Here is a 23,466-nt window from a genome sequence, read left to right on the forward strand (position 1 = left end):
GAAAGAACAACTCTCCAAAATGATTTATGCTTATTAGGCCATCCTGGAAGTTTCCACTGCCATAGTCAATTAATTTTACTTTTGGATCTCCTAGAGAACGTGACAGAGAGCCAGATTGCCATTTTGTCTCTCAGCTCTCCCTGACTGGACAGAGAAATCCACAACAGCTAGGATATGGCAGATACAAAGGAGTTCTGATAATTTGAAGTGTGAAACCATACTAGCGCATCTAGTGACTGATACAGAACAGGACATGTAATAATGTAGGGTAAATCACACGTAGAAGGTATTCAAGTTAATGAAAGAATTCTAGCAAAAAGTAAGGAGAAAAGAGGCCTCAAATTTATATGTTGCACAGATAAATCTACACAATATTCATTGTGACTACTTCCCTTATTTGAGCAGGAATCAAGGCAACTTTTGAGATGAAATGACTGAAGTAACACTAATGAGGTATTTTATCACAAAAAACAACAACACATGGAACAAAACAAAAACTGGTTTTATATGAGAAAAAGTTTACGCTAATTCTATGCTTTGTTCTCTTGCATAATTATTTTATTAAAGAGTAATCATACACTATTTCAAAAATAACTTTTTATACACCATTTAAAGCTACTATTGATAAAGATAATTTCATTTAAAATGCACGTTAAGGTTATTTCCACAAGGCCTATGCAAATAAGTAAAACAATAAATTAAAACAGACTGACACAACAAAATCTGCAGACATGTCTGCCATCTTATTGCCATCTCACCTCTGAAAAATCTTCAGGTAAAGATGACCCATCACAGTCAGTATCTTCAGACTTATCTTCTGTCAGCTTCCCATTCATTTCTACTGTAGCAGGAAAATCAGAATGCAGAAGACACAGCATGAACACAATGAAAGTTATCCTGAAACTACCTTCTCAGACATGTATTCCTGTGTAGGGCCAAACATGTGTAACAGGATTCACAGGTGCCAGAATAATCAAGAAACAACTTTTAAGTCCCTTTACTACCAGCGTGCTGGAGAATCAGACCTACAGCTTCCTCCTTCTTAACTAGAAGAGTTGTGATTAAAAGCAAGGTTGTTTGCACAGCTAACAGAATGTATGTTCCACAGTGTAACAGACGGGCAGGCCAGTGCTAGGAAATCATCAGATTCCCATGTCAACAGTGTTTCTGCAATTCAATTACATTTAGACCTGCAACGGTTATAAACAAGGCTTCTACTCTCTCCTTGTATTACCAAGTCCTAATCAAAAGTTCTGGATAAAAACTGGCTGCTATAGCAGTTCTCTGCTGCCCTGTCTTAAATGTACAATATATGTTCATTTGCAAAGAGAAGATCGCAGCTAAAAGAAATTGCAAGTAGTGGAGCTCAAAAAATGATATTCCTCAGGTAAGGTCCTGGCACACCCAGAACCTTAGTATTCCCTGATTTCTAATATAATGACAGGTGACTATAAGCCAACGAACTTAAAGAGCAGCAAAAAAGCTGAAGTAGTTACAATTTTGGAAGGTTTATCTTCAATTCTGAAAGGAAACTCTATACAAGTTAGCAAGCATCTTGCTTGAGCAGTGGGGAGCATCCATAGCATGACACCACAAAGAACAACAAATCATACTGCACACAAAGTTTCAGTTAGTAACAACTGCAGCTGAGGAGACCAAAAAAAAAGAAAATAAAGCTGCACAAACAGAAGCAGCTACTGAAAAGATGCACGGTTTTCCTAAGAGATAAAGCATGTTGGAACAAACTGTTTGGTTTTGAGAGATCTCAATACATTTCCAAATTTTGCAATCTGCGATCAAGGCAACATTGGAATGCCAAAAGTGTGATTGCAGCTAAAGAACTAGGTACCTAGGCACTAATTCCACTCATGAAACAATTTGAGAACAGAACAGGATTCTTTCTCCCAGATTACTGAATGCAATGATTCAGATTTATCAACCTAGAACTTGACATACTAACTGCATCTGAAGTTCACTGGAAACAGCAACCATTTGTAGTCTACTTTGGAAACTTTCACTTCAGAAAACAATTCAATGTCACCTGTCACACTTGCTGCGGCTTACTCAGCACCTATTTCACAAGGCATGTTGTTTCTAGTCATCTGTTTTTTCAGTGGCTCACAGTACCTGACAGATGATCTTCTGATGTGGCCTTCTTGATGTGTAGAAGGTTCTGGGCATCTGATGTAGCGTTACTACGATTTAAGAGGTTCTGGGCTTCCTCATCTACAACATCCAACAGGTATTGGACAACTTCATTGTGATCGTCTTCATCATAATATTCATCATCTGGAACCTCTGTTTCTGAGAAACACATAGCATAAAATGTCAATTTTTCCCAAAATGGGTTGGGGGCGGACGAGGAGGAGAAAGACAGGGGCAGACAGCAAGGCATTATTCCTAGCTGCTATCATGGCTTTCCCTCATTTCCCTCTGACGCAAAATCTAATTTTCATATATCTACTTCCAACATGAACTAATTCCTCAAGAGCACACCACGGGGCTTGAAGATGATCTTTTAATGTTGACTGCCAACCTAGCTTTCACTAATTTCAGTCTATTCAAACTCTATTACCTTGATTCTCTTTCACCCGCAAACAAATGGTCCCTTATCTCATCTCTTCTTACCTGATTTGTCACTGTGTTTAGAAAAATCCGCTATCTGAGTGGCAAAGCCAAGGGAAGAGACATCTCCAGACCCTGTGAGATTCATCAGTCCTTTTGTGTGGTGGGTGTTATTTTCTGTGTTTGCATGAGATGGTCCTAGGATGCCATTGCCATTGACCTAATAAAGTGAAGAACACTACAAATTAACTCTTAAAGAGTTTGGCATCTTTTTAAGCAGTTTAGCAAGTAAAAAGCACACAGCTCCACTTAGCAAAAAGCACAAAGAAACTAGTCATATCCTATTTCATCTCAGACAGCTGGGTGATGGGTGGGCAGAATTCTACTTGCCCATTTGGCAGCTTTAAAGTTTGTTTGAAGTTTCAAATGACATTAGCAAAGGAAAAGAAATAAAGTAATTAAGAAAAAAACACACAGAGATGAAGAATTAACTACTACAAGAAAACACACAATAACATTTCACATTATATATCCTCAATAAAATGTGCTGGCTTCAATTCTTTTGGTGCCACATTACACCTTTTCCTCAAAAAAAAAAACAAAGGCGAAAAGGAGAAAGCAATCTGGTGATGTAACATGCAAGTATCTGCAGGAACTGGGAAGAGAATAGATAATAGCCTTGCATCCTCTCATAAGATCACTTGTCTTTCTATAAGGCAATCCTAAAGAAAGAGAAGATGAATTCCCAAAACTAGCATATTTATTATCATCACTGCTTTTTCATAACAAATGGCAACAGGGGATTTGCATAATTAAACAGTGCATTAAGTCAAACTAAATTCTTCTTTAAAAAAAGAAAAGGAACAAAACTCTAACTTGTGTAAACTATATTCTTTTCTCTAGTTAATGAAAATGCGCACCATAGAGGAAACGTTTACCTTGGGCCCATAAGCATCGGTTGTCTTTTCTGTTTTATCACAGGGATCACCATGAGAACAGCCTAAACAAAATGGGGAAGAAAATCAACAACTTAAGAACATTATTTTTACCATAATTAAATTAGTCCCCATCAGTTATTATTATAAAATAAACAAGATGTTTTGTATTATATTGTGAAATGAGTAACATGTCTGCCAGTCTGATTAATGGACATTGCCAAGCTTACATCTGACAAACTAAAACTTCAAAAAGCCATAATAAAATAAAGTTCAATGGAAGGGGAAGCTTGACTCCTCATAAAAATAACCAACTTTAAAAAAAGACAAATGTTAATAAATAGAGTAACAACTTAACGTGTAAAGGCAACACTGGCATCTTAGGGAAACAGGATATGATTTCCTTTCCCTTCAGATGTATAGATTACAACCCTGCAAACATCTGGTAATTTGTTGCTTGTTTATTTTTCAATAAACATCATCTGACATATTGGTCCTTGTTGTAAGGTACCTTCCCTTCTTGGTCAAGAAAAGAGTGATACCATGATACATAAGACCATTGCTTATGTCAGACATCATATTACTGGTATAATAAATAAGACAAAGAGGAACCACTTGATGCTGTGTATGTAGCTTCTAGTGGAGTTCTGGATTTCCTTACACATGCTTTTACAAGCTGAGAAGCGTTTAGATGAAATTACCAAAAGGTAAGAATTGCTTGTTGTGAACCTATGCATGACAAGTCATCTAAGAGAAGGGAGTTTAAGGTGGTATCTTTGAAGATTCAGTTAAAAGGCATCTTCCTAATCAATATCTTGACTAACTCTTTTGAAACAGAATGTTTAGCATAGTTGTCGAGTATGTGAACAACAATGAAATGGAACAGTTCAATAATTTTACAAGGTGAGATCAATATTCAAAACTATCTTGATACATTAAAGGCAAGTGTGAAAAACAAGACCTTGATGAATCACAACAAATGCCAAGCACCACACTTTAATGGAAGAAACAAATGCTTAAGACAGTGACAGCATAAACATTGGTTCAGCAGGGAAGCAAATGTAGGTGGTAAAACATCCTGAATTTAAGTGAGTGAACAAGGTACTATTTAGCCAAACGAAGTTCATCTCATCTCACTCAGGAAGCATTAACAGGAATGCTGTCTACAGAAAACTACAACCAATTATTTCTGTCTGCTTGGCCTGTCTGTGAGCCTCACTCAATGTCGTGTGTGACTGGAGACACCATGTTTGAGGAGGAAAACAGCCCAATGTAAACAAACTGGAGGGGAATGATAAGATCAGTTTGGGCTTGTTTGGTCTGCAAAACGATTAACAGGTGACCTGAAGCCCTTGCAAATGTAACAAAATGATATTTTTATGCCTCGTCAGAAGATACGGGACACAAGTAGAATAATTATTTTTATTATAATTATTTTTACAAGTATATCATAAAAAAAGATCAGTTGAACTTACTCCTTTGGCTTGTTTTTAGAGAAAATTTCTAAATTTCAGTAGAAACAGAAACACAGAGAGACTATTGCTGAATCTCTTTTAGTGCAGCTTTTAAAGCAAAGAGCCAGCAGACACCTGCTGGAGCTGATCTCAGTACACGGAGTTGCAGTGCAGCAACTGCACTTGGATAGCATCTTAAGATGCATACAAGTTCCTTCATGTTCATGGACACATGCATTTCACCTGCAATAAGTAACCAAGCAAATCTTACCATTAGATTTTTTTGACCATGAATTTGAGCTGTCGGGGATTTTGGATTTTGGAAGCACTGGATGACCATCTCTATGAAAAGAAATGTTTACAGAAATGTGTATTAACATATATAAATCAATAAAAGCATAATTATTGCATATACATACATCAATATCTGATGACCAGTAGAACTGCTAGTTGTTCTGTCTATTACAAGAGCTCTGGAACTTTAAAATATTCCATAATAGAGATAAAAGCACTGGTAGTTTGGTTAGTTCCTACTTCGGGAAGGAACCAAGACTTGGTTAGAGATGGAGTTTCATTCTGGATTCCCACAAAAAGATTTGACCTCAAAACTCTTCCCCTTCTCTGACAGAACAGAGGAGAAAGGTGGGGAGGGAGCAAAGAACAGCAAGCATGGCTGGAAGATTTCAAAAATGAGGTAAATGTCACTAGGCTTTCTGTCCCAAGCAAAAACTAAAACTCACAATAATCTGGAGAGTTTGTTAGACTGCTGTATTCCATAAAAGAAGCAGCAGGGATTAGTGAAAATGCAATGGTAGACTAAGATCTGTGCCAGAGGGTTTTGACATTCAAGGCTGTGCCAGAGCATCCATGCGATGACAGAACTATTTAAGCACTGAACATCAGTTTATCTCCTTTTTATGCTTACAGAATGCTCAGTAGCAGTTTGATTTAAACAACAACAAAAAGGGAATAATTGCATTAAAACAACCTGTGTTATATTTTGAAAACGATACTTTGAACACTTATGTTTCATGGATGGACACTGCCGTGTGTTCCCTAGAAACACAAAACACAACAAGTACCAAGTACCCTTCTCCCCTGAAGCACAAAAATTGGGAATATACATCCCCTTTTTGTGGCATCAGTCTTCAGTAACATGACAGCTGGTACCACTCCGGTGAATCAGCTATCATAGCATGAACACGTTTTACCCAAATACTCATATAATCATTTGTGTTTTTTTTTTTTGAGTAAAACGAAAGGGAAGCATTTGCTTCCAACATACAACATACCTGGTCGCTTTGAGCACCACTTTAGGAAGGGATGTTTCCAATGACCTTTTGGCTTCTTTCAGAGACATTCCCTGTGTGCTTACTCCATTAATGTAATGGATAATATCTAGCTCATGGAGACTCTCTTCCCTGGCAGCAACTGATCTGGGGAGAATGTCACTAATATACACAACTTGGTAAAGGCTGTCATGACCTCCTGATAACACCAGACCTGTGTAGGTAAAGAAAAAAAAAAAAAATCAAGTTCTTGCTTTGTAAATGAAGAAAAAAAATCGCAGTAGAGAAAAAAGCTGTATAATTCTCTGTTACCTAGCTCCTCCTTATGACATGTTAGTGTAATATCAGGCAGTAAATGAGGCAATACTGGCATCTTGGGTAACTCCAAAACGCGTCCTAGCACTAATCTGACAGTTTTGGGGGCAGCACGGAGAAAATTTACTGCATCTGTATGACTCATGTTAGTGACATCAATGTCATTAACCTGCGAAGAAAAAAAAAAAGAAGCATCTCCCAGTTAGGTTCCAAATAAAACAGACAGTGTTAGAATAAACAATCACTACTGTTCCTGTTGTTGATGCTTGACATTAAAGGACAAAACTATGGATGCTTTATTGACAACACTTGCGGTTACTCATACTTATTTCCTACTTTTATTTCTTTTGTCTAACTGCTATCTAATTATGCCTCACAAAATGTACACACCTTTGTTCCTTAAGCACATTTACTTTAGCACACAATGGAGTTCACATTTATTTTAGGGTCAAAGTTGTCCTTTTCATGCAATCACTCTATCTGGAAATGGTAATTCTCTCACTTTTATTAGTCGGTCTCCAGGTCGTAGTCTCCCATCGCTTTTGGCAGGATCCTGAACAATGTCATGAATGTAGCAGCCAACGTTATCGTTACCTTTGGTCACTGTGAAGCCCAGACTACCCTTTTCAGACTTGGTCATGGTGACTTGGAGCTCTACTTCCTAGGGAAAGAAAGTAGCACTTTACAACGCATACAAACAGAAGCAAACACTTCACTGAATTTAAGAGCGTCAGAAATATAAAATGGATTTACCTATCGGTTTAAATGGAACACAAGCCTGAATAAGTACTGAGATGTCTGTCTTAGCAGGCTCAGCTTAGCTGCATCAAGTAATTACCTCTAATTTGGACCTCTTTTTCATGAAGCTAACCTTGTGCCAAAGGCCCATTATCTAAACAGAGTTGTCAAGGTACCTGTCAAAACTGACACCTTAATTTACCCTCAACTAGCTGCCAAGCAATAAAGACTCTGTATTTTCCAAGAAAGACAATACAGCAGCAGCTATTCAACTAAAGTAGGCAAATATATTTTCTTACGATGGGATACAACACTAGCTTTTCTTAGAACTGAACACAGGCATATGTTTTGTCTTTTTTAATTTGCATGATTTTTCGTTTGAAAGATGCATATCTACTTCACTTGCACATAAAATCACACAGCACCATGAAGATTTGAGGAAAAACTTCTCCAAATGGAGTATAGGCTAGAACAGCTCTGTAACTTGGAAGACTCTCATGATTAAAAAATATCGAGCCTCGCTTTTCATTTTCTTTTCTATCTGTGAATCGATTATGGGAGGCTATGGAAGCACAAGTCCCTTCTGATACACAACACAAATGTTTCTCAGGTGGCAGTAAGCTATCTCAGAAGAATCTTAAAAATAAGCTGCATTTTGTGGCAGAGCAGAAAATTTGGGGGATTCAGAGATACTAAAGCAGCAAAGAACAGGGTCTACTCAGTTCCCTTTTGCCCTGATTTATCCCATTCTCTCCAAACAACCACAAAACAAGGTAACTGCCATATAAGGTTAATCTAAGAACACTGCCTAGAGCTCAATAAATGCTTAATGCCAAGCGTTCTAAGGCTGAGATGACACATGAAATACACACGCATACATGCATACAGGGAGGCTTCCACACTCAGAGGGAAACATAAAAAACCTTGAAAAACCCAGGCAGAAAGCATCTGCCAACGCTTGTATGAACAGCCACAGCTCAGTGGTTACAAATGGCAGATGTCCATGTGCCATTTATAAGACACAACTCCAGTTTACTGCAAGTATAACTTACAACTATCCCCTTTGTAAATTAACATTTGTAACTTTCATACTGTCACTCCCAATACCACAGCTATAAAAACTTCCAGTTGGCCACAGCAACAAGTATGCTTATATTACTGAAAGGCAGAAAAAGGACATTACTGGCTCATATTCTTCAGCATTTTTTTCCAACTGGCTGAGTAACGATGCCATTCCTCCCAGGTGTGGAGTCAGCTCAGATGCAGGAGTAGCAAAACAGTTGTTCATTAAAACGGATGTGGTAACATCAGGAACAGTTCTACAGGTTGGGATCAGTGGCAAATCCAATGGCACAGTGCTAAAGATAAACAAGAAAATCAAGGATCAGTTTACACAATGTACCTATCACCAATAAATGAATATACAAACCACTACAGTATTCCATGTATTTCCATGAGTAGGTCCAAAAAACTATTTTTGTAAACACTTTCTGCAGCACTACAAGGGTCATTATGAGCAACGTACCTGTCGTCCTCTAGCTCCGACTTGCTAGAAGTTTCATGAACAGAATACAAGATGGTGCGAACAGCCTCTTCCTGCCCGCTGCGTGCCTCGTACTGGCTGTGTGCCTGTGTCACAGCTTCACCGGATGTTTGGTATAGGGCAGAACTCCAGCCAGAGCCCACCTGTGCTGCTGAGTCCATCACCTCCTCATCACCACTTCTGCTGCTGTCACTGTAGCTATCTCTCCTCGAGGGAGATTTTAGTCTTTTCTTGCTCGGATCAATGGTTTCATTTTCATCTGAGCTGTCACCCTGTTCTCCAGTCGACGGACCAGAAACTTCCATGCCGACATCTGGAAATACTTGGTGGGGTGAATGGATGGGAGTCTGCAGAAAGCAAGGAGATTTAATGCATCAAACTCCAATTTTGCAGAGAGAAGAAAGTTGCAAAGACTGCATTAAATTACCAGAAGCAGTCAGTGACCCCTTCCATTTAGAAGTAGCCTCAATTCAGTGAACATACTATGGTGCAGTTTTACCAAGTTCAATGCAGCTTTGCCAAGATGAATTATGCAGAACTTGGAAACATATATTGCTAAACAACTGCAACATCATCTATGGAAAACAAATACACTCTGCGCTTTTGCTTCTGAGAGCCTGCTGACAGGTGTTTCTGAGCTATGAGGAGCATAATATACTACTGATGGTTAAAGTGCAACATAAGTCAAACTGATTTCACACAGCAGGGAATCAGAAAAAGTTTTAAACAAAAAGCTAAACAATAGTCTACAAAAGCCATCAGAATTTACACCAAACGGAGACTGTTTAGCCAAGTTAACGACTATGGTGAGGATAAAAGACAGTTTGGCCAACCATCACATAATCCCAAGAACGAAAAAAAAAGTTTATAAGCTTCACATATGCTTTTATGGCCAAATTCTTGCATTCATGACCATGTCCATCTGTGTTAGTGTTATATACAAAAATTTTCACTTGATCATTTACTTATTTTAATATATGTGCTCCTTTATTAAAGGTATTCCTTACTAGAAATGGATTATAGGATTAGTTGTTTGTATTATTATGCCCACTTGTTCATCTCATTTTCTTACTCTAATCTTTGCTTTGCTTACATTTTTATTTGTACATTTAGGTTTCTGCCATCAGACTTGAATGGATTTAACAGTGTGAACACAAAATTAAGTAACTTAAATAGAATTTTTGCCATTCCTTTTATACTTTTTTCCCTGTATTATGGAAAGCCTACATTTCAAACTCCTCTATATATTCTCTTTTACTGAAATATTTGTTTTTTCAATTTTTCTAAGTATCCTTCTGTTGAACAGAATGTTCTTCTGTTCTTTTGATTTACTTACTGGAGTGCTTTGTAACATGTTCTTTGGAACATCTCTCAAGTCCAGCAAGTAAATATAACAATCTTTTCCCCAGTTTTACATGTGCCAGAAGCAGACAAATAGAACATACTTTTCAAACCTATCATCTACTAATCAACCCCCTCCCCCCAAAAGTTTAAGCCAATCTCAAATGTTTTAGACTACATAACAATATTAATAAACAAACCACAAATACATTATGGAAGGCTTGTATTCTTTTAGAATCTGTGAAATCCTTGGTACTCGGATAAAGGAATTTACCAGAGGAACAAAATTTCTGTGAGTGCCGTTCACCCATCTTTCCACCCCCATTTTGCATTTATTTAACTAATCCACCAGACCAAACAAATAAACCTTCAAACAGTAATTAAAAGAAAAATATTCTATGCCATAGACCTTACCAACAAAGAAGGATCGATGTCTGGTAGTATACCAGGTGGTGGCCGACAAAGGAGAAGAGAAACTTCTGGAGATGTTCCCCTCAGAGCAGAGATGACTTCCTATGGCCAGAGTTGGATTCAGTATTAGACACAGACACCAAGACTTCCAAGGCTACCACACCACTAAGACAGACAGCAGAAAGCACATACCTGCTGGGATAAACCCTTCAGTGATGCCCCGTTCACTTTGAGAATGACGTCCCCAATTTCTATCTGCCCACTTTCTGCAGCAGGCTGCCCAGGAAAGAGCTTTTTCACCCTCACAATGGTTGAGCCCAGCTGCTCTGGGGTAAGATTATCCTCACGGCAGAAGCTGAACCCAAGGCCTGAGCTATTCTTCAACAGCTTCACCTCAAATGTGTTCTCTGCAAGAGAAAGAGTTACACATGATTTTCTACACCATGCTGGTCATTAAAAAAAACAACAGCATGTGCTCTGACTCCAGATGTGACATTGCACACTCTCCCCCCTCACACAGTTCTCCTTCACCTTCCAAGTTGCTGAAAGCCAGGGCGTCTCCAAAGCAGTCCATTCAGGAGGCTGTTACAGCCGAGTGGTGTAACCGTTCTGGCCACTGATCAAACATTTTTGAGAGAAGTAAGGGTAGATCCTGACAGACAAGATAAACCCCACATGGGAAGACAAAAAGCCACCTGAAGTGGCTTTGCCATCTGAGTAGGCTTCCCTCCCTTTTCACACATCCCCAGCAGGAGCTGAAGAGTGCCAGCCTCTTGTCAGCCAGAAAATTCTCACCTTTCCAGTCTCTCTTCTGGCCTCACCCAGCTCTTGATGTCTACTCTCATCTAGACAGGAACAGCAGGACCTACAGGAGCTCTCATTTACACCTGAGTATCTCGACCTCCACTTGGTATGCTTTTCTTAGCAGTACCAGAGTTAGCAGCACCCCTTTTACCCCAATCTTGCTACCAACCTGGGCTGCAAGGCTGGCAAAATTGGGAAACAACCAGGAGCAGTGAGAGAGGAAACAGTTAATAGCCACTGAGTTATGTTAACAAGATGAGAAAGGAAACCTTCACAACAAATGCAACAGCACAAAAAGTAAGAAACTCCATTATGTGCTGGTGCTTGGTAGAGACTCCTACCAGCTTTGTCTCCTGTCTGCCTTTCTATTTCACAGAAGATAAGAGAAAACAACTAATAAAGCTAAAGGATGCTTTGAGCCTTCAGACAATTTTCCTACAAGACCCGACCTGCAGTGACAAAGCTGTAGTCTTTGGCATTTGTAGCTTTTATCGCTGGCTTCTCCTGAGGCTCACATTGCCCCACCTGATTTGGAGGCGTGCACTGTGGCGTTACCGGAGCATGAACCTTTGCTGCTGAAAGTTGCCCTTTTTCCAACAGCAGATGCACCACCTAAAGGGATGAAACAATCTCTAGTTAAGTTGCAACAGTCACAGAGATGACACACAGTTTATGGTTCTTTCTAACTTCTCAGGATCTTAAGTTTTACAGCAGCAAGTTTTATGGACACCTCCCTCCCTCACATGTCCTCAGTTCGCTCCTTATTTTAAAGGCTGTGAGCACCAAGTTCCATAATAAACTAATGGGCTTGCAAATTATTTGTCAAGGCAGAATCAGAAAAGGTTTTCTTCCAATAAGGCTCTGAAGGGGTTAAGTGTCAAAGATGGTGTGATTTTCACATGGGTACAGGGAAGAGTTAAAAGCATTTTATAAAGTGTGCACAGACAGTAATCCTTCATAGTTCTGGATGTGTGCAGTCACTGGCTATTTTCATGTGTGCATGTACTTCCACAGATGAAGCAGCAGCCATGAACAGCACTACGAGGAGACACTGCTGGCAGACTCTAGTGCCTTCCAAAAAGATAACACTCAAATAAAGCTACTCACACAACATGCAAACACAGCTGCACACATGGAGGCCCTTATGTTCCCAGTGGATCAGATTCAGGACCTTACTGTAGCATGCCAGAGCTGTTTTCCAACCCACGTGCCCCAGCTTCCTTCCTACGAAACTCAGGGTCAAGCAGAAGCCAATGGCTTGCAGATCTCTCACCCACACACAGCACCAGAACTTGGCTTGGATGGACAGAGAGACTTGGGACCCAGGAAGCAACAGTCTCTGAGAAATCACACCTGAAACAACCAGCACACTGCGGAGAATTCCTGTCTGTAGTTTCCTCTATTTTTATTCCCTCATGAACAGCTGGTTTACTACAGACAGAAGGAATGAACAACCACCACTTACCTGCCCAGTGTTTCTCAGTGTTTCCACAGCTTGTTTATGGGTAGCGCCTTCCAAACTAATCCCATTGACAGAAAGCACACGGTCACCTACAAATAAATGATGAGTCCTTTGAGAAAAATTAATCAGAACATCTGTAAAACATACGTGACATACAGAAACCTTCACGTCTCAGCTAACAAAGGCAGTTACTGAAGTAAATCCTCTCTCCCCTCCGTTCTCTGAACAAAGAAGAGAACTCTGCAACTCAACTAATCTGGGATAACAGCGTGTCAAAGCCAGCATTAACTGTGAGAATGCTATCTGCCACAAACCTCAAAATCTTTATTAAAAAATATTTTAGTCTATAAGGGCAATTCTCTCTTTAGTAAAGAATGAAACCTGGCTTAGAAACACGAAAAATCATAGCAATTACATTGATTTTCTCTGTCAAGTTACCCTTAACAACAAGCAAGAGGGCCACAAATAAAACAAAGCCCTCTCCATGGCTGGCACAGAGAAATATTCTGCATTACCACAGGCTGCATTAGGGAAACAGAAATCATGCAGCGTATTTCATATTTTTCCTTTCTACCATCCCTGCACTTTTCTGTTGGTTCTGCAATTGTCTTAATATTTTATCTTTCCCTGCAGAATTACCTGTCAAATCATTTGAGACAGTATATAAAATTACAACTGCAAATGCAGTAGCTCAGGGAAACTGCTCTTCTTCTCAGTGCCTCCTCTAATCGTACTTTCATCCAACATATTTCCTAGCTTCTAGGCCACAGCGTACCCCTCAAGTCCACCACAGACAGTTATCTGTCATTTTGCACATTAAGAGTCTGACTGAACCAAGTGAAATATTACCTTTTTCTATCCTGCCATCTGCTTCAGCTGCTCCCTTAGGAATAATCGCTTTCACATAAATGCCACCGTGCCGTATGCTAGTATTTACACCACCCTAAAAGGAGAGCAAAACCAGGATTTGTCAGCCTTTTTTCAGTCAGAGCACTGTGTAGTTAAATGCTATGTCACACAAGGATAGCTGCACTCAGGAAGCACTCTGGCTACTGCCATGTATAAGGAACAGCCAAACCATCAAAAGCAAACTGTTTCACAAAGCATGTTCCCACAGTCATGCAATTTGTTACAAGTGAAGCTGGGGTGGGAAGACTGCAAAAACACAATGCTTCACAGTGTAGATGCACTCAGGGCAAACAGGCGTCTTTCAGCAAAAAGACGTCTGCTCTGCAGTTTAAGGCTTGCATGCACACAGACGCTCCGAGATGTTTGAGAGCACAGCACGCATCAACAGCCAAAGCAGAAGATGCATACCATGCACTGTCCTACTCCGATTCACCCTCTCTGATGTAACACCAAACTAAGGAGTGCTGCCTTCTCTCACATCATAGAAGTCTGAAGGTTTAAGCTCAAAACACCTGCCCAAGCTCAAACGGCACTGCTTTTTGAGGGCCTTAGTGATTCTGGCTCACAGACAGCTAATGCTGCACCACCAGAGCTTCTCCACAGACTCGGAGGGCAGAGGGAGCCCAGCAATGAGTATATTGGAATATTAAGCTACCCAAAAAGCATTTTTTAAGACACAACAAAAACAGGAGCTGTGAAAAAACGTGTGCATCTCAGTTCTAAATCTTTCTCATCACCCCGAAGCGCCACTCTGCAGGGTAGCAGGCCCTAAATGCAAACTACCTTCAAAATTTTATAACCTGATGAGAAATTTGTCCACTAAAAAAACATTTTTGATCTCATAAGGCAGTAACCTTGCGAGGCAGTGTCAGCCAGGTCTAATTTGGATCTAAGTATTTTTTTTGCTTTCTGCCTTTTAACCAGCAGAGGGAGAACAAAGAACACAGTGCATGTACGCATGGAAGTGCTCAGATACCCTGAGGTAACACTACTTCCACTGCCTGCGATGCCCATCAGAAAAGGTCTTATTTCTCTCCCTTGCATGTTATTGGATGGCAGGGGCCAAATACCATCTTTTTATTTGTACTTGCAAGTAGTTTCTACGATAAGATTCTACTAGGACTTTGGGGATTTACCATAAAACAACAAAAGGGGAGATGACAAAAAAGGGACTTAAAATATTATAATTTTTCAGCTTTGGTGAGATGAATTCTATGTCAGTAAAGCTGTATACTCTGCAGTGACTCCAGAAAATGTTTTGCTTCCTTGTAATTTAGTAATTAATGGGTTGCTGGGAGTAGAGAAAAAGAGAAAACATCTAAAAACCTTGTCAAACAGTACCGTGACACTTATTCCCAAGCCGTTATCTTTTTTGGCTAGTTCAACCTCAAAGATATCTCCAGGTTTAAGAAGTGCTGCAGTAACCTTTTTAGAATTCGTTTTGTGTGCTGTATTCGCTGAGGAAGATTCCTTTATTTAAAACAAAAAGCAAAAAGAAAAACAAAGAGAAAGGTTTCTGTTAGAACAGAAGTTTGCAGTTAAGACCCCCACAGGATGAGCTTTTGAGTCAGATGCAGCCAAAAGGAGTCCACATTGGAAAGGACCCACCAGTCTGACTCGTAAGACTCATAGCTTTAACTCCTCTAAAGCTGCAGTCAAAGTTTTAGTGCAGAAACATGCCTGGCCTTCAGCGGCTGAGTCTTTACTGTCAAAGTGAGCTGGTTGTGGAACAGAGAAACTGTTAACTATAAAACTTCAGTATTACAGCAGCCTAGGGTCTGTTGGATTAATTATTACAACTTCACTGAACTATCTCCATCAGCCAAAAATAGGGATCACTGCAAGTTAGGGATGAATTTGTAGTACTTTCTCATGTGCTTTCAGCAAGGTGAAGCAGCAAGCTCTCTGCTCGGGCATGGCTCGCTGCAATGAAGTTCTCATTAAACAAGAGCATTTTTTCCTTGATTAGATAATGAACTCCCAAACAATAGGAGTTGAGCTGCTATTCTAGCTACTCATTCCAGACACATCACTACTAATTTATCTGATCTAGGAAAAATTTAAATTATCTTCCAGGTAAATTAATTTATCTTCGGGAGTGGCCATTACCCCACAATCACACTGGACAAAACCAAAGAACTGAAAACATGTTCTCTACAGAATCAGCAAGAGCACTACACATTCATCCCAAAGCAGAATCTGCCTCAACTAAGACATGCCCATGATGTGATGTTGGAAAGCTCTTGGAAGTCACAGGAGTGATTTTCTCCACTCATTTTGAACAAAATCACCAAACTAGTAGAAATTAGCTACTAGCATTTGCCATTAGCAGGATAAGCTGCAGGCTAGGCTGGCCTTCTCCCACACCCTTTCACCTTATTCACACCCACAGGCAGCTATTTCATTCCCACTCTTAACACCAATGGGAAATGCTCATATGAAATAAACTATGCCTTTTTATCTGCCTGCTGCTCCTGACTGCTGGAGTAAGTTGCTTCATCCATGTCAGAATCTCCTCGGTCAGAATATTCCACCGACTCTACTACCCCAGGCCTTTTAATTTTTGCTCGAGCACTGTCAGACGACGATCTTCTCTTCTCATTACTTTTTGAAAGCCCAGTCTGGGAATCACTGTTGTTCTGAGGATCCTGCTGGGCTCTGCCACTTGCACGTTTGCCAAAGAAGCCGGCAGTCTGGCTCTGAGACAGGCTGGCACTCTCAGTTCTGGAGTCCTGGGAGCTCATGCTCCCATCCCGCTTGGCTCCTGACAAGCCAGACAAACTCCCTGAGACAGGCCTCTGGTGGCCATGGGACCGGTTGTGCTCTTCCGAAGAGGACTCTGCCTCATTGTCTTGCACAGACGACGGCCTCCTTAAATAAGTCCTGGTTCCGTTAGTGAGGTGTGCAGCGTTGGATGATGCTGAAAGACCATGAGACAAGACAGTCAGGAGCTGCTGGTAACATCTTGTCTGCAGTGTTACAGAAATTTCTCAGTTTACAGCCATGCACGGTTTTACTGGTCCATATCACGTAGAACACTTTCATCTTAAAGTGCAAGCAGTGTGTCCTCACTAAAGGTTACCACAAGTTATCTTACTGCTAAGTTCAATGCGTCTGCTTTCAGTCCCAAAACACAACTTCAAGCACGTATTAGCTGGGTTTTCACAGAAGTGACTGAAGTTATGGGTGGCTAGGTCAGTTGCTCAGATCAGTGAATTAAAGGAAACAGAGAAAGGACTTTACAAAAGTTGTCAGAGAAGGCAGATCGCTCAAACTCAAAGAAGAACTCTTTAATAGTAAAGAATATTTCTCTCCGTACCTTTGGATAGCTTGTCCTTGGGCTGAGAGATAACAAGTGTCACATCTTCAGGTGCATTCTCTATAATTTCTAATGCTGCATGATGGCTGACACCCTCTAAACTTGTGCTATTCACGGATATTAGTCGGTGTCCTGCACAAAATGATTTGTTCAGATACAATCTAACATACATATTTTCAGCCATCATTGATGACATGAGTGTGCAGGTCTGAACACATTTATGCAAAGCATGGAATAAAAACTACTAAAATTAAACTGATGCTAGGAAAAGGAACCCCAATCATTAATAAGAAAAAAATCAACAACTGATGATATTTCCTTTTTTGAAACTGCCAAACCTTTCCCTGTTATTTTTTCCTGATTTTTTTTTCACTCATTCAACCTTTTCCTTTGCCATAAGCAGAACGGATGCAAAAACAGAAACTGAGAAGTGAAATAGACTGTGCAGTTCAGTTCAAGGCACAGACTAAAATAAATAAGCACTGATATTACATAAAATCCATTTTCTCTCTTTTTTTAAATAGTATTAACAGGATTACATGCACTTTTCCCTAAATCCTGGTATGGATTGGGAGTTTAAACAGTTTTAAATTAGAAAGTACCAATCAAGAGATAGTATCAAAGAAAACGTCTCTCTTTTTACGAATTTTCCATTTTCTACTCCTTCAAGTTTACAATTTTTATTTTGATGCAAATGTCGTTTATTTTCATATTGTCTAACTGAGATGTACATCACCAGTTTTCTAAGTTATCCTGAAGGAATCTGAAGTTTGGCACGTTTAAGGGACTGACTTCTGCAGCCATAGATGACAACTGCACTACATAGGTGTTTGGCCTTTTGTGTCATGTATACCCCTCTCCTAATTTACATTATTCACCTGGCTTTAGAGATCCTTCCAGATCAGCTGGCCCTCCAGGAGTAACTGAATGAATAAAAATTCCCAGATCAAGTTTGCCAGTCTTCTCTCCACCAACTATTTGAAAGCCTATTAAAAAAGGCCCGATGCAAATATGTCAGTGATCAAAGTTTATCTTAATACACTGCAAGTCTATATTTCAAAACAGACAAAAACTTAGTCATTCCAACATATGTAAAGTAACAGAAAATCATCTATACATCTCGAAGAATTCTACATGAAAGTAAACGCTAAAGCTTTTTGATAAAACTTTACTGCGCTCTTGTTTTTTAAGTAAGCAGTTCAGACTTTGTCTAGCTGTCAACTGTGGCACAAAAAACATGCACAAAAAGATAACATTATATGTCCATTCACTGACTGGATGAAATGTATTTGCACTTAAAATGTTAGATGCTTTACTTAAATGTCTGACCCTGATATTAAGAACGGGGTTCGTCAAACCCCAGTTTTGTGTACTGAAGTGCAACATACCTAGGCTTTCTTTTGAAGCTTCTAAGATCTATCTGCCAATTCTACAAGCTAAAGCTGGCAAAGATGTCCATGATCAAGAAACAAAAAGGTCAAAGATGACAGGTCTCCTCTACTCTAGCAGAACAACAAAGTAACAGATTGCATGGGAAAGAAAAGGTAAAGTTCATATGAACTGCTATCCTTTTTGGTCAGCTCTTATCTTAACGTTTAGTGTTGACCCTGCACAATATGATCTTGTCGACTTTTTCCCTCTTCAAATTTACAAAACAGTCTTATGTGGAATGACAGAACTATACCCTAAAGGATACTTCAAAGAGCCTCCCCTCAAGTGCAACTGTTATCAAACTAAAGAGAAAAATTACATGGGTTTATGGAAAACAACAACAGGAAGAGGAATGGAATCCAAATATCTCAACTTCCAGACTCACTAAACCTCATACTAATGTTCCATTCAATGATATTATGAGAACACAATTATTTGTTAACAGCTTTATAAGGTTTTCTTTAAAACCTCCAAGTTGTCACAACTGTGAGGTGTCCATGTGTTAGCTGAACACAGAGACAAACTTCAAATGCTAACTTCTATGATGATTATTTCGCAATAATCAGAAATGTTATACCACACGTAATATAGAGAAGCTGAGAAACAGGCTTGCTTAACACCAATCAAGTCAGTAGCGTGTGCTGTTAAGAAAGCCTAGCCTTCTGCATCTTAAACAAATGCCTTAGAAATCCAACTCATGTCTGTTTTCCTCAGTCCTATGATAAATACTTCAAAACAGAACACCAAAACTGTATTTTATTTTCAGCTTCAACGAATATAAAAAATAACAAACTCAACAATTTTAAAGTCACTTACCTAAACCCATTTTTTCATCCTTTTTCAAGTTCACTAAAGTGATCTCTCTTTCTGGCGAGGAAACTCTGCTCTGTGTTGTTTGCAGAGAGTCAGCTGAAAAGCCAACATTTGCTGATCAGGCACGAGGTGAACACTTGCACATGCACATCCTTTTAGGTTTGCCTTTAAATCCTATTCCATAGGAGAAATTAGTCCTCTGATAAACTGAAAAGCTTCTCTGAAGCAGTGGGTCCAGCTTGGATGTTCCAAGCCACGTATGAGTAAAAAAGAAAAAATAAAAAAAAATTGCACCTCATCTCATCTTCATCAGGTAAAATCTTTGTTTCCTCCTAAGAAAAGCACTTAGCGTAGTCTGAGCTCACCTGAGCCTTAAATCTTCAAATTGGTAGGTCTTGGTTCTGCCAGGTATATAGATCTGTGGTTATGTACCCTGCCCAGGGACACAGGGCTTAAACACATTGGTAAAAGTGAAACTGGGGCTTAATATATTAAGTTACTAAAGGTTAAGAGTGAATTCTCTTAATGACGGTCCTTTGTTTAAACAGTCAACATTAGAAACATCTTCTAGACCCTATCTTGTTTAAATTGACTTCCACATTTGCAGGTCTAAAGGCTGGTGACTCTGCCGCTTCTCAAATCTGAGCACACTCATGGTAGCTTTATGTGACTTATGAGTGTTCTCAACAGGCTGAAAGAGATCCATGCACTTAAGAGACAGAAGCAGCATGATTTGGGGAAAAAAAAACCTAAAAAAAAAAAAAAACAACAACAAAACCCACCACAACAACATCTCCTGCAGTTCAAAAAAAGGCAATGTATTCTAAGTCTGACCTCATGACTTTTCTACCTGTAGAAGATGGAACTCGTTTAGACTGGACAGTTAGCTCAGTTTTGCTGTAAATGGTACAAGTGCTTCCACAACAGCAGAAACCTAGTGTGCTCTGCACACCAGTAACAAACAAAAAAACCTGATGCGAGAGAATGTGACAGACTTCTCCATCTGGAAAAGGGTTATGATCCCCGCTGCAAAAGTCAAAACACGTTCTTTTGGGACCCTACAGCATCATTAGCCTCACAAGTAAGGGAAATGAGCTTGGAAGGGCATGGCATGTTAGGTAACAACTGTCCAAGCATCAGGCTGAAGAGACACCCTCCACAGCAGAAAAGCATTACACAAACGTAAAAATCTCCCTCAAAAAGCCATCCAAAACAAATATTGGAAGCTGTATCTAGCAAAACGTTCCACATCCAACTAAGTGGCAGAAGTATCTGATTTAAGAATAGCCAAGAAACAAGACAGGTTCAAGTGAAGCACTTGACAAGTACAAATTAAAAGTAACTGACTGAAATAATTAAATGGACATGCTATTTATCAACTTACTGCTCTCTTTTAATGGTGTTGATGATGGAAGATTTCCAGAACTATTCATGCTAACGCCTGCAACATGAATGCAAATATTAGACATTATCGTTTTTTTCATAAAGCTATGGAGAAGCTTCAGATTTTACACAGAACATGCATGAGCTCATTCACAATATCAGATTACTTAGTTGAAAAATGACACCAAAGAAGTTATGGTTTAGCAAATTGTGGTGATTAAAGTACTTTGGTCACAATTCGAAGTTAAGAGAGGGGGGTAGCTCATGCAAAGGCAAAGAATTAAAGAAAGGACAGAGCTTTGGCCTTCACAGCCACTCTTAACTTCAGATAAAATTAGCAGGGTTTTAAGGAAAGGCCTAAGTCAAAGACTAAATTTTGTTACACGACTTGATGAATATACCTAACTTTATAAAGCAACAGAACAGTAGCCTTGTAAGATTTTATACAGTAACAAGCAAGTTTGGGCAGTAACAAGCCACTTGGACCAAATATTTCTATTCAAATTGGTTTGCACTTAGGACCATATTTTCTTTGGAAGAAGCAATGCTGAGTAAATAAGGCTGTACTTTACAGAGGATGAAATAATAAATGTACTAAGTTATGGAATTAAATGAGTTAAGACCATTCAAGCTTTTTAGCAAAGCAGCGCAGACCTTCTCAAACTCTAAACCCTAAAGTTTCAGCTGATGAGTTTCATCCACAAAGAATATGTGTCCCCCAGCAGCATCAATGTCCAACATGTAACTAAGATGGTTATTGGACTTGCTGACCCAGAGATCATGGGTTAGCACATGATAACAAGACTAATTGTAAAGCTAAATGCACAGGATAAATGGCTGCCATCAGTCTCTACAGAAATTCCATGCCTCATCTCACTTCTGAGCAGCTGATGCTCTTAATCCAGAAAAAGCTTGGTTCCCAGTTCAGTCCTTGTTTTGTGTGCAGTTGTTAAGTATTGGCACGTCACTATTTGCATTTTTTTTATTTCACAGAACAGAATCATAGAATGGCCTGGGTTGAAAAGGACCTTAAAGATCATCTAGTTTCAACCCCCCTGCTCTGGGCAGGGTTGCCAACCACTAGAGCAGGCTGCCCAGAGCCACATCCAGCCTGGCCTTGAATGCCTCCAGGGATGGGGCATCCACAACCTCTCTAGGCAACCTGTTCCAGTGCCTCATCGCCCTCTGAGCGAAAGGTCCACTTCTATCGACTCCCATAAACTTAACATTCTCCCACTTGTTTTCAAATTCCATAACCAATCAATGTTATGATATTAAACACACAAAAAGCAAGTTAAGGTTGCAGATACTTCAGTCATCCTTGCTTCTGTTATTTTAACAGGGAACCTTCTATAACCAGAAATTCATGACAGAGCTACTAAAATTTTATGTTCCATAATCCAATGATTGAGTTTAAAAGCATTCAGCTTGTTTTTTTGTGAACTTGATTTTTACTGTCTGCTAGAACTTATTTGTGCAATCGGTACCATAAACTATTGATTCTTTGCATATCCGTGTATAGACTCGTTTGTCACTTTCTCCATAGGAGTATTTCTTTTTTTATTTCTTTGCTACAGTTATTCTGGAATTACAGGCGATGTGTCTGGAGTACTTTAACATGTGATCCCTTTTTTAAGTCCAAATATTACTACCACTTAATATGTATATCAAAGCATTACATCTGAAGCAATTTTAGAGGTTAGTTAGTAAATACCGCAATAGGATTTTTGTATGCTGACCTACAACATAGGCTTGACCAGTATCTTCAATGGATGATGAGTCCGATTCATTTTTCTTTCTTTCAGGACTTCTACTTAAACCTGCATGAGATTTTGAACTTAAAGGGGAGAAGGAGAGAGGGGAAACCAGACAGAGGGAAAAGGAAATTGGGAGAGGGAAGGAAGGATCAATGTAATAAAATAATGATATGAATAATAAATCAAAACCGATGCATATGTACATTGACTGTACACAAAGGCATTTCAGGGTGGTCAGAGAGACTCTTACTTGCTCAGTTTTAATGCTCCTGCTGCCAATCCAGTATCAAATTTCGGCATTTGCTGAAAGACTCTTCCCATTATGTCCTCTATTTTTTGGGAGGAAGAGTCCAAAGCAGCAATAATATTTTTCCTTGGAGGGTAAACCGAGATATGGCTCTGACTCAGATCATGAAATGATTTGCTCATAACCCTGGGTCTGTCTTCCCATGAAGTCTTCTCGTTCTTGTCCTTTGAAGAGCCAGGAAGAGGCTGGAAGAGTGAGAGCTCGGAGCAGGACAACCTCTTCAGAATCTCTGCTTGAACTGACAGAGGTCGGACAGCAAGTCGGTTCAAAGTACTGCTGGCCAGGCTACCGGTACTGATTGCTCGTCCCATGTTGAATCCTTTGACAGACTCTGCATGAAGGTTTAGACTCCTAAATGAAGCTCGCTCTGCAGATTGTTTTTTTTTTTAAAGAAGAAACAAATTCACATTATAAAACAGAGCTAATGCGACCTCTTTGTATAAGGCATGCATTTTAAACAACCAACTCAAAGCTTCTTTTTTTCCTGTAGGCATAACACCCAAAAGTATGCACCATCATCAGGTACATACATATGACGTCCATGCAGCTTGCTCAAAAAGCAAAGTTTGGATTTAATGATAGTATGCTAACCTAACTGTATGCTACACTGAAGTTCAAAAACACTAAGTTGAAAAACATTTATCCCCTTATTAGTACAAAGATTCGTACTTCCTGTTAAACTGCCACGCC

The 23,466-nt window shown here is 39.5% G+C and overlaps 1 protein-coding gene across 9 annotated transcripts in view; it reads right to left on the minus strand.

The window, feature by feature from the left end:
* Nucleotides 1-23,466, minus strand: part of PTPN13 (protein tyrosine phosphatase non-receptor type 13) — a 129,708-nt gene that overhangs the window by 23,614 nt on the left and 82,628 nt on the right. For 7 of the 9 annotated variants that reach the window (XR_010831397.1, XM_048074371.2, XM_048074372.2 and 4 more), the window contains 23 exons: nt 22,720-23,143; nt 22,452-22,549; nt 20,714-20,770; nt 19,333-19,425; nt 17,964-18,071; nt 17,086-17,217; nt 16,220-16,686; nt 15,093-15,236; nt 13,707-13,800; nt 12,861-12,946; nt 11,845-12,007; nt 10,784-10,998; nt 10,595-10,693; nt 8,822-9,186; nt 8,480-8,654; nt 7,061-7,219; nt 6,556-6,727; nt 6,247-6,457; nt 5,226-5,296; nt 3,504-3,565; nt 2,629-2,785; nt 2,128-2,304; nt 759-841 (listed from right to left, as the gene is read on the minus strand). Coding sequence is in view for 8 of the 9 variants with exons in the window: in XM_048074371.2 (XP_047930328.2) it covers nt 759-841; nt 2,128-2,304; nt 2,629-2,785; nt 3,504-3,565; nt 5,226-5,296; nt 6,247-6,457; nt 6,556-6,727; nt 7,061-7,219; nt 8,480-8,654; nt 8,822-9,186; nt 10,595-10,693; nt 10,784-10,998; nt 11,845-12,007; nt 12,861-12,946; nt 13,707-13,800; nt 15,093-15,236; nt 16,220-16,686; nt 17,086-17,217; nt 17,964-18,071; nt 19,333-19,425; nt 20,714-20,770; nt 22,452-22,549; nt 22,720-23,143 (3,812 nt within the window). In the remaining variant the exon portion in view is untranslated. The remainder of the gene's footprint in view (nt 1-758; nt 842-2,127; nt 2,305-2,628; nt 2,786-3,503; nt 3,566-5,225; nt 5,297-6,246; nt 6,458-6,555; nt 6,728-7,060; nt 7,220-8,479; nt 8,655-8,821; nt 9,187-10,594; nt 10,694-10,783; nt 10,999-11,844; nt 12,008-12,860; nt 12,947-13,706; nt 13,801-15,092; nt 15,237-16,219; nt 16,687-17,085; nt 17,218-17,963; nt 18,072-19,332; nt 19,426-20,713; nt 20,771-22,451; nt 22,550-22,719; nt 23,144-23,466) is intronic. The other 2 variants (XM_048074370.2, XM_048074369.2) reach the window with 2 other exon arrangements.

Source organism: Anser cygnoides, chromosome 4 (genome assembly GCF_040182565.1).
Source record: "Anser cygnoides isolate HZ-2024a breed goose chromosome 4, Taihu_goose_T2T_genome, whole genome shotgun sequence".
Lineage (NCBI taxonomy): Eukaryota > Metazoa > Chordata > Aves > Anseriformes > Anatidae > Anser > Anser cygnoides.